General features: G+C 36.5%; 1 protein-coding gene across 1 annotated transcript; it reads right to left on the bottom strand.

Annotated features, from left to right (window-relative positions):
* Window positions 1–411: 411 nt before the first annotated feature.
* LOC113235108 (transmembrane protein 184C) lies at window positions 412–11654 on the bottom strand. Its single transcript, XM_026470683.1, has 6 exons — window positions 11354–11654; window positions 9282–9521; window positions 6774–7055; window positions 6162–6264; window positions 3140–3311; window positions 412–1021 (listed from the first exon to the last, which is right to left on the bottom strand). Exons 1-6 carry the CDS (start codon window positions 11614–11616, stop codon window positions 774–776), a joined length of 1308 nt encoding a protein of 435 aa, XP_026326468.1. The 5' UTR covers window positions 11617–11654; the 3' UTR covers window positions 412–773.
* Window positions 11655–11899: the final 245 nt, after the last annotated feature.

The following is an 11899-nucleotide window of genomic DNA, read 5'->3' as shown; positions in this document are numbered from 1 at the left end:
GGATCTACTAATCCCATTGCAATGGAAGATAGGTGTAATAGGGTTCACCGTACCAATGGTCTTTTCCTTTTTTAATGCGGTTATGTAAACCACTCAATATTAATTCCAAGTGAGCTCTTTTCTGTTACTTTATTAACCGACTTCAAAAAGCAGCAGGTTCTCAATTCGGCACTAATTTTTTTTTGTATACGCACATATACCCCCGTAGTATGGCTACGAATGATAGTCGCGACACGCGCGATAAAATTGAAATAAGCGCGCGCTATTGGCTGTCTCAATCAGATCTAATTTAGATAGCCAATAGGGCTTATTGCAATTTTATCGCGCGAGTCGCGACTACCATGCGCAGCTATGCTACGGGGGATGTTTTATGTACGCGATAATTCGTTTGAGAACCGATTTTGATCATTCTTTTTTGTTGCAAAGAGGGTACCACAGTATTGGTCCCATTCAAATTCGAAGAAAATATTCCTGTTTTGCGCACTTTCCGGTAACCGATTTCAATAAAATTTGGCAAATAAATGTAATTCCACGAACCTTTGAGAAAAGAGCTTCTACACTATAGGTAATGGAAATGTACACCTACACAATATTTATATAGTAAACTCTGATAAGTGTGCTAATTCTTATCATAATCACTTTCCATACAGTTCGTAACACTACTGTATTATCGTAAAATAAAGTATTCATAATATGCCTACATGATCTGAATACTTATAATTATTATGCGAAGCGATAGCTCTATTACCTATATAATCAATATTATCACATGGTTATACATTAGGATCTGCCGAGTTGATAATTAATGGTTCTGTTTCCGAATTCGTAGATCCAACTGACACGGTGCTATCAACGGAACCATAAGTCGTTGGTCGTATCTCGATGGTCGGAGGCGGTTCAACGCTCAGGCTTGGTGCTGAACTGGAAGTAGCTGGCTCGTTGACCAATCTCGTATTTTCGTCGGAGCCTCGAGCCATGTGGTACATTGATTTGCCTCTAAGTTTACGGCTGAATGAGCTTCCTGTAGCAGAAATTGAAAGAATTAGGTACCTAGTACTTCACCGTTGTCATCAATCCATACACGTCCCACTACTATGCACGGGGTAACTAAGAAACTAACTCACGAGAGAAATAAATGTAGGCCGTACAAATATTTCTCCCTATCCGGGAATCGAACCCGGGACTTCTGCGTGGCAGTCCAGTCTGGTAACCGTTCGCCCACAGAGACAGTAAAATTTAGCCCAGATGTTGATAGCATCATCATCATCAACCCATTTATTATACGTCCCACTGCTGGGCACGGGTCTCCTTTCAGACGAGGGTTTAGGCCATAGTCTGCCAAGCTGGTTCAATGCGGGTTGGGGACTTCACACGTATTCCGAGGGTTGTGAACCTTCTGCAACGTGCAGGTTTCAAAATCTCATAATAAACTTCGCACGTAAATTTCGAGAAACGCAGAGGTGCGAAGCCAGATCCGAACAGACGACCCTCTGCTTGAGAGGCAGTAGGCCAAACCATTAGCTTCATGGAAGTTGCTATAAAAGAACATAGTCTGTACTAAGTTGGCAACACTTTCACAGCTGTAATCACACAGACTTACAGATAAATGTAGATAGATAGACGCCGCCAGTATAGCAATTTGAATGAAAACCAAGCGTGCCTCATTTTTTGTACCCACTATGACATCACTAAATAGAACTATTTAGTGATGGGAAACCTCCTTCCGCTCTAAATCGATTGAACGGAATTCAATTCAATTAATCGATGTTCAAGAATTTGTTGATTACAAGTAGTCAGTCGTAATACTGATATGGTAGAAAAATACTAGAATAAGATTGTTTTTTTATTTATTGATTGATTTAGTAAAAATTGTTTTTAAAAAAATTTTGATTACTTGAAAAAATTAAGACTTTAATTTTTAATCAACTACAAATATTCAAACTATTGTCCTTCCAATAAAATGAGCTTATTATATAGCATATTTTTGTAATGGAAGATCTTATTGATTAACTTAAATAATGAAAACGCACGTCAATATATGAACTTGCGACTGCCTTAATTAATTTTACTTGATGGTTTTCTGTTGGTAATTGATCAAATTGATGAATGGCAAGACAAATGAAAATGTTACTGCTGACAAAATATGATAAAATCTTATTAATCAGAAGAGGTTTACTAAATGACGGCCTCGTGTAAATTTTTGGTATTTGTTTATTATTTCTAACTCTGCTACTCTGCATATTTGGATAGCATCTTAGGTGAGATAAACTATACCACCTTCGTCCTTGAAAGCAACGAAGTCATATGTATGACCAACTCCAGGTTTTTGTAAAGACAGCGCACTGTTATATTCTTTGCATTTTATATTATTTTGTATTACTCGTACTACATATCCGGCGATGTATGTAATTATGTGCTCACTAAACCCGGACATTCGAGGCATCGTGCTGCAAAAATTATCGAAATTACAGATACTACTAATAAAAGATACTCCAAAACTGAAAAAAAAACGAAACCTTATAACAAAAAAGATAAAAAAAATATTTTATAATATTGCTAAGGTCATAATAATTTTCGTCCCTTTATTTTCAAAATAGATCAGAATCGAGAACAGCGTTGCCTAATGTATACATCACTAAATGTTAAATTTGGCAAAAAAAAATGTACAAGCGGCCGTACCACGAAACTTTATACAAAAGTGCGTTCTTTCGATATTCATGGCGTATTAACAAAGGATCACAAATCTATCGCACCAAGTAAAAGCCGCATCGTATTACAAATCATGAGGCATACACTCCGTTGCATATTGTTTTCTCGAAATTCATACAAAATCAAAATAAATTATGCACCTTCTGATTACAAAATCACTTGCCCGTGGAAGGAAACTTCCCTGTTTACTCGTTTCCCCACTGTCATGGTGCTTTTGAGTTTATAATGACACAATTATGCATTTTTCGCGTTTTCGATTGTTGGTTGTTTTCGATTGTTGTTTATCTACGATAACGGTAGAGCGCGTTCTGAAGTGTAGCAGCGGCAACCAAGTGTTTATTCACTTATATTGGGCACGCGAAGTACGTACTTGCGGCGTCTTTCTAGATATATGACTGTGTGTAATCACTACCACTTATTTGTAACATACCAACAACTCCAAGGTGCTCAGTAATATCTCGCTTGACATCTGACACATCCCACATGGCAAGGAATGATCCAAGGCAGGATGGCGCGTCCGACGGCGACACGAACGGCTTATACGAGAAGCTATAGTGGTGCGCGATCGCTGCCAAGAACATTTCGATGCAGATGAGAAAGTCCTACGGATAATAAGTTAATTGGTTAATCTCCTAAGCTCCGTGTCAAACATCAAAATGTACATAATATTAGAAGTGATTATTCCCATGATCAAGCTACCGCCTAAGGTATGTGTACATAATAATGAAAATATCGCATTAAAATAATAATAACGCACACACTTAACATAGCCCCGCACTAGGGAAACCCTGTGTCGCAGGTGCAATGGGCACACACATAGACCACAAATTACACCCAAACTCACGAGATAAATAAATGTGGGCAATACAAATATTTCTCCCGGCCCGGGAATCGTACCTGGGACCTCTGGGTGGCAGTCCGGCATGGTAACCGTTCGGCCACGGAGGCAGTTACGAAAGACAATTGAAAAATTTAGCGCTAGATATTTTATACGATCATAGCCTAGAAGTACTAACACTTTAAAATATCCCGGTTGCATTTTTCATGCAAAACGGAATGCACTTTTTCGTGCCTATAATTTCACCAGCACCCTTATCCTTCAAAACCGGAACGCAGCAACGCGCACACTACTGCTTGGCGGCAGAAATAGGTAAGGTGGCAACACTGCCGTTCACTAACTAAAACGTGGCTAAGTGAAAAATGGTCAAATATCCGTTTTCAATAGAAAAAGAGCACAAAATTCTCTTTTAAACTGCCTCTGGTCCCAGATTCGATTCCCGGGCCAGGAGAAATACTTGTTATGGCCTACATTGATTTCTCTCGTGATTTCGGATTTCATTTGTGGTTGTCCATGTGTGTGTCCATGGCACCCGCGACACAGGGTTTCCCTAGTGCGGGGCTATGTTGAGTGTGTGTGTTATCATTATATGTAAAGTGTTCGACTTATCGGAATTTACCCTAACAATGCATAGCTACATCATTAAACGATTTCAATATTCAAAAACTGGGCTATAGTTTTTTATGATATCTCAAAAAAAATTTAATTAGCGGACGGCATCTTTCACAAGAACTCTACCGCTACAAAACAGTTACACCTGTCTATTTATTTATTTATTTAGTATAGTCTAGAAAATCTCTTTCCTTATTGAATTATTACGACGCTCCACGTCGCATGACGTCGACATGAGGAACAATCTGGGGGTCTGCTCTCATTCACCGAACGAAACAATTATTGTCAAATAAGTAATACTCGCCCAAACCAGAAGAGAATTTCAAGTATGAAGTTTCATTCGTAACATGCGTCTTTTAATTTAGTCGAGTATTACTTATTTGACAGTACAGGCGGGCGTTTAAACGAAAAGCACTTTAAAAATCTGCTTTTTAAAATAAGCGCATAAGCACGCTCTTCATTTTAAGCGTAAGCGTTGGTCACTGGTCAGTTCTATAGGTAGGTACCAACTCAACAATTTCATTTTTACAACGTGCCTAGATTTAAAGTAGCGCCATCTATGTTTTCTAAACAAATTAATTCAACATAACGGTGCAAGCTTTTTTAAACATAGTCTATGCGCTTAAACGTTTTTCTAAACGACGTTTTAAGCTTCATACTAAAAAGCGTTTATATGAAAAGCGCTTTTACAAGCACGCTTTTTAAACGTACGTTTTAACGTTAAAAAAATAAGCAGTTTTTTCATTTCAACGGTTGACAACTACGAAAGTTAAACAACTTAATTATGTTTTTGAATGCTTTTAAACGCCAATGAACAATATGTTAATATAATAATGTAATGTCATAAATTAAAATATAACTCGTTTTTTTTACAAAAAACTTACTTATCTTAAGACCTTTAGTGGTCTTCTCTTGCGTTTCGCTATCAACTCAACGTTGCAAGCTTTTTTTAACATAAAAGTCTGCGCTTAAACGTTTTCTAAAAGATTTTGTTAGCTTCAAACTAAAAAGCGTTTAAGTGAAAAAGCGTTACAAAAAGCAAGCTTTTTTAAAAAGTATAACGTTTAAACGTTTCAAATAAATAAACAGTTTTTCCCATCTCTATTTGGCAGTAATTGTTTTGGACAGATGTCGGACGAAGAACGGAATTTAAGGATTCGCCCTGGGCCTTTTGGAGGGAAAAGTGTCGTTTTTATTTTGACTTTCAATTATTTTGTGAAATCTAGTTTAAAGTGGTATAGGAAAGTGCTATTGTGCATTAATCGAAGATTAAAACGCGAAATTATACGAATCTCGAACTAAAATACCCGTTCTAAGGAATCCCGAGCCAATCCAAGCACGCCCCGCCTCAAATTGCCTATCCCCTTTATGGCGGCCATATTTACAGAAACATAATTAAACGAAGACATGGCTCAAAAGACTTAATAATGTACCAAGACTTGGCTGTATGGTGTAAAACCTTTGCCTTTTCCTTTATGGAAAGAAGAAGAAAAAAACGGGAATTTAACCCCAAGTATCAATCCATTGCTTCGGCAATGGGATAAAAAATCTTAACTATATATAAATTTCGTTCCGCTGTTTTATTGCTAAACTGTACAAATTTGCCGATAATGAAACAATGCTGGAGGCAGTGACGCGCGTAATCGCTCGTTTCAACAGAAACATAAAATCGGAACAGTGTTTAACCTTGGAATGACGTTTCCCAATATAAACTCTTTATTTAACATACACAATAAACAAACATCAACTTAATGCTGACTGTACGTTATTATTAGATTAACGCCGTTGGTTGGGTAGGAGGGAGCGGAGCATCTTCTTACCCTCATAAGCATGTTTATTAATGAAATTAACGGTAAGCAGTGGTGTACATCAAAATCTATAATAGGTTTATGTGACACCGTTTTATGTATGTTTAGTTATTATAAGCTATGTACGCTACTAAATAAAATATATATAAAATTGATAATTTTAAAAACTAAGTATAAAAATGGAATTAGTGTACCTGTAGCTTTGAAGAAATAATCTTCAATTTATCAGTCTCATTTATGCCAAATATGGTGGATATCACTCCGAAGTATACTAATAAATTGATTATCACGCCTTGGCTGTAATAAAACAGCACATTAAAACTATGCAAACAAATTAAATCAGTAATAAGTTTGTTTATAGTTCAATGGATGATAAAAGTTATTTATAATAAGATGTCTGAGTCCTAGACATCTAATTGGAGAAACTTCTAGGAGTAGTTCAATAAAATTTTTCATTATAAATAATAAAAATAAAATTTTTTTTTTTTAAAAATTGGCACTTAAGAGTAATAAATTTTCGCTATCTTGCTTTGAACGTGTTCTAGAAAAATATTAGTATAAAACCAGATAATTTAAAATCAAATAATCTTTGTTCCTAAGGTAAGCAGTTGACTCTTGAAATTGTCTTGTCTTCAGCGCCCATTGCGCAGTAGGGTCAGCTTTTGGAAACTATGCTCGAGAAGCTGCTCTTTGTAAATAACAATTTGTAGACTTTTATCATCATTTATATCATAACAACCTGCAAGAGCTAAACTTTTTATTTAGATTTTGTCATTCAATTAACCACCAAGTCCAAGTATACTTACAAAAATGAAAAGAACACAACAGCCTTTATGCAAAGGAATTTTCCAATTGGTCGCATTGGTTTTAATTCTGCTCTATTCGCTCTGTAGAAGAGTACTAAGCAATACATAGCCACAAACTGTGACAAGTTATTTATGGCTATCATATATGGGAATGCTGTATTAGGTTTAAATTCACTCTCCCCATATATGCCTGCTAGCTCGCAAATCATTGATATGACTGTTGTTATGGGTCGTACAAGGGTGTATTGAAGAATTCCGTGTTTACAGTTGTGTACAAATTCTCTGAAAAAAAAAAAAAAAATTAATAGTCCAGAAAAATTGTGAGAAAATGTGTTTATTTCTGCTACTTGTTATATGTAAGTTTGCATGTAACATTTGTTATTTTGTATTGTAATCTTGTAGGGAATTGAATATCTTTCAAGGGTGAAAGATATTCAATTGAAATATGAAACTTTTCTTTTTTTGTTTTAATTACAAATTAGCAATAAAAATATTTTATTTACAATTTATTGTATGTGTGTAAAAAGCGTCTAATGTAGTTAGTAATCAATCATTAGTAAAATAATTAATAATACAATAATAAAAAAAATACATTAAAAAAAATTATGCATTTATTCATATATTTATTTATTTATTATATCTATGGAACTATAAAGTGAGAAAAATATTTTTTCCTGTTAATAATGATTATTTATATTCCGTTTCCTTTACGATTCTCACGATAAGTGGTGAGTCAACCAACATAGAAATAATTTATTTGAGGAAAATTATTAAGACTGGTCAAAGAATAGGTCGTATTATATTTAAAAACAAAATTCTATGCGGGGCGCACTATAAGTTTCCGGAATGAATAAAAAAATACTTTTAATGGTCAGAAATGAATTTATTGTTTCTCAAAATATTCTCCGTTAGCGTTAATGCACTTTTTCATACGAATGAACCAATTTTGAAAACATTTATGCCACTCCTCCGTGACAATCTCTGAAACAAATTTTCCATACTCTTCGACAGCCTCTTCAGGTGATGAAAACCGTTGACCGCGTAAGTGGTTCTTAATTTTTGGAAATAAATAAAAGGCACAAGGTGCCAGGTCGGGACTGCACGCGGGATGGCTCATAAGGTCAAAAATTCATTGGTCTGTCTGGCCGTGTGATAACTGGCATTATCGTGGTGCAAGATGATACGGCGTTTACGGTTATTTTTACGGTTAGTTTTTTATTATTTTTGGAGTTTGTCAATAACTTCCGGCAAACGAATGGTCGTGTACCAATTACTTTTCACGGTACAACGATTCTCCAAAGCAACAGTACCCACGTGTCCAGTGTTATTAAAAAAAGAAGCAATCATTCGCTTAGAGCCACTTTGCACGCGCGCCACTTTGGTTGGTTTCGGCTCATCTCGAAAGACCCATATGCTCGATTGCTGCTTTGTTTTGGGATCGTAACTATAAATCCATGTTTTGTCACCTGTTACTATGTCCCACAACAAAATTGACACCCCTTCGTTGAATGTGGTAAGCATGGCATTGCACCTAGCGACGCGATCCGTTTTTTGAGCCTCAGTCAAATTGTGTGGGATCCACTGAGAGCACAGCTTTTTCACACCCAAATGTTTGTGTATAATTTATTGTATTTGACTCATGCCTATGCCTAAAGATGCCCGAATCTCATGGTATGTCACATGCCTGTCTGTTTTGATCATACGGCGCACGGCATCGATGTTTTTGTTGTTCACAGCTGTGGACGGGCGACCATCACGAAATTCGTCAGTGAGATTCACACGGCCGCGATTGAATCCTGTAAACCAGCTAATTTATAGCTGGTATGGCGACTATTTAGTCGTCTTGCATGGTGCTTCATCGCCAAAAGCAGTTTGAAGCCGAGCGAAGCTTCGCTGAGCTGTTAAATTACGCTTAAAGTCGTAGAAAATCATACTACGAAAATTTTCTCGACTTAAATCCATGGTAATATAGACAACCAATTTCTAAAATGACGCCACAATGTAAAAACAAGTGACAGTCAGATGAAACAATCTGTATTCTACAGCCAAAGAGTTCCATTTTAAAATGTTGTAATTACTTTTTAAATATTGTTTATGTAAGTGGCCAGTTCCGGAAAGTTATAGTGCGCCCTATGTACCTAAGAATCTAGATATTGACTGGCGACCTTCGTGGTTGAGTGCCGTGCGCACCGCTTTTCATGGTGTCGTCGCCATGTCAGAAGTCCCGGGTTCGATCCATGGCCGGGACAATGTGGAACAACTAACTTTTCTATATTGTCTCATGTCTGGGTGATTGTGGTACCATCGTTGTTTCAGATTTCCATAACACAAGTGCTTTACTTACTTTGGAATCAGAGCAACGTATTGCGATGTTGTCTAATGTTTATGTTTATTTACATTTAATATTTATATTTAGATATCTAGATCAGTTAATTTACGTTTAGAAACTTCATCCTTGACTTGTTGTATACAAAAACAATTAATTACATTTCTACATTGTTTACGAACCTGCCCATTTCCCAAGGAGTCAAGCAGCATAAAGGAAATATATGGTAGACTTGGGGCTTCGTCTCCAACACCTCTTCAAGATCCTGCCCATCATTGAGGTAGTTTAGTAAATACTTCATGAAGTTGTAAATCACGTACGCCTCATAGCATTCTCTTAAGGAATCTACATAGATAGATTGTTCTGGAAACTCTAGTCCTATCCAGGCATTCAAAGCGTAAATTGGCACCATCCACAATATTCTGAAAAATCACAATTTATTTATCTTCTAGTTATCAGCTATGATAACCCATGGATATGATAGGTTAGTTAAAAATACAGTATTGTTTACTGGTATTGTACAATATAATGCTTCTGCTTAGTTTGGGTACCAGAATATACAGAGTTATTTGTAACATACTGACAACCTCATAGGACTACATAACTTTTTAGAAAACAAAGTAAATTTACCAAAATTAAATGGAAGGACTGTACATTACCAGCAGTCGAATTTAGGGGAAGGAATTTAACCACCCTGTCAGCAGGAAATTACGGAACCCCCCTTTCTAAGTAATAAGAGATTGTAAATTTCACACAAAAATGCATACAGAGGCGGAAAAGAATTTGAGCCCCCCTACAAAGTATCAAATTTAAAACATTAATGAAACATGCAGAAAACGGGTGCGTGTCGGACGCGTGACGCGCCGTGCGTACACCCGCCGTACTCCCGATCCGACACCCGCTGTACTCCCGATCTGACACGCGTCCTACCTGCACCCTCTGACAGTGTATTAATATTTGAAAATTTGTAAAACTCATAATACTATGAAATTTAGTGCACAGGGGGACTCCAGTAATAAAAGAAAAACCTATGTTAATATAAAAGAAACAACCCTGAACCAAACCTGTATCGATCCAATTTGTTTCTGCCCAAAAGTACTAAAAGTCTCCAGTGCACACTTAAGGACTATCCACACATATCCAGGACGTGGACGGGGCTTGCTAGTTTATATGAACTGCGGGCCCATCCCGGCCCCGGCCCGGACACGGACATGTGTAAACGAGTTCATGAGAAATATACACAACAATATTTTTTTTAACCCCTGACGGACCACGGCCCGTCCACGTCCCGGATATGTGTGGGTAGACCTTTAACCTACAAAACCTGTCACCCATGATTAATTTTTCAATAATTTACATTTTTAGAAGTAGGAGTTTCCATAAGTTAATATTTTAGGATTAGACTACTATGTAAACTATATATTACACCATATTAATATCAACTCAACTGCTGGTAAAGCATAGTTGAAAGTTTTCTTTTGTTGCAGCATAGAATTAGCACAGTTTAGAGTGATATATTTAAATATTTTTATTTTTGTATGAAAGTAAAATTTTTTTAATTATTAACTCTTAATTTGCAGTAGTCGCAGATCCGAGATGGACCTATTTCTGGTTCTTATGAACGGCCAATTAGCTTCCGCAAGTTAAGAGTTAAAAGCCATGGAACAAAAGTTGTTGTTTATGATGTTGGTATATACTGCCCTCGTAACGAAAAGCCTTTTTTCGTTCCAAAGGCAGTATAGTCCTGCAAGGTTAATAGTATTTTACAAACAACCCTACATGTTATATAAAACTTTACATTTATAGAGACAATAATAATAATCACACACTCATTGCCCCATACTAGGGAAACCCTGTATCGCGGGTACCATGGACACACACATAGACAGCCACAAATTACACCCAAACTCATGAGAGAAATAAATGTAGGCCATACCAATATTTCTCCCGGCACGGGAATCGAACCCGGGACCTCGGGGTGGCAGTCCAGTGTGGTAGCCATGTAGCCACGGAGGCAGTTATAGTATATAATATTTAATCTAAAATCATAATTAAACTAATATTCTGAAATATATTTTGTAAACATGAGTGAGTGTTATGGTGACTATTTTAAAGAAATTCAAAACAAAAAGGCTGTTCGTAGTTTGGTAATAGTATTAAGCTTTGCGACGTACTTAGCACATCGTGACCTATATAGTTCTTAATTAGATTACAATATAAAAAAGGTCATTACTTTGGGGTACAGAACACTTACCTAATAATATGTTTCTGAAGAGATGGCTTATTGTAGTGCACTATATGTTGCGTTATTTGCCAAATAGAGATCGGTATGGCGAGAAGTACAAACCCACCACCAATGAGACTGGCTTGTTCATGCTGCGAGAACCCATTGTTTAGCGAACGTGTCACAATAACAGGCACTAAAACCACTATTAGTATAACATAAAGCGCGATGAAAAATGGCCTAATCCACAATCGCCATTGGCTAAAGAAAGTCAGCACTGAATTGGAACACATTTTGTTTTTTTACAACGAATTATTTTGATGTTCATAACAGATTTTCCGCCCATAACACCACACTTTCTTGTCATCTGTAATCTGTTCTACAGACGTCCTGAAATTGGTATAAAAAAATATGTAATCTATCATCCAGAGATAATATTGCGTATTATCTTTTCATAAAATACTGAAGATTAATGTGACATAATCTTGTACGTTTCATAGAAGTTTTTTCCTGACAACATACTAATTTTGCGACGAGTTTAGTTTGACAGGTTTCACTACAGAACATTATTAAACT

This window comes from Hyposmocoma kahamanoa, unplaced genomic scaffold (assembly GCF_003589595.1).
Source record: "Hyposmocoma kahamanoa isolate Upper Pololo Valley unplaced genomic scaffold, ASM358959v1 87, whole genome shotgun sequence".
In the NCBI taxonomy this organism is placed as follows: domain Eukaryota; kingdom Metazoa; phylum Arthropoda; class Insecta; order Lepidoptera; family Cosmopterigidae; genus Hyposmocoma; species Hyposmocoma kahamanoa.
This window is presented reverse-complemented; position numbering and strand designations above follow the sequence as displayed.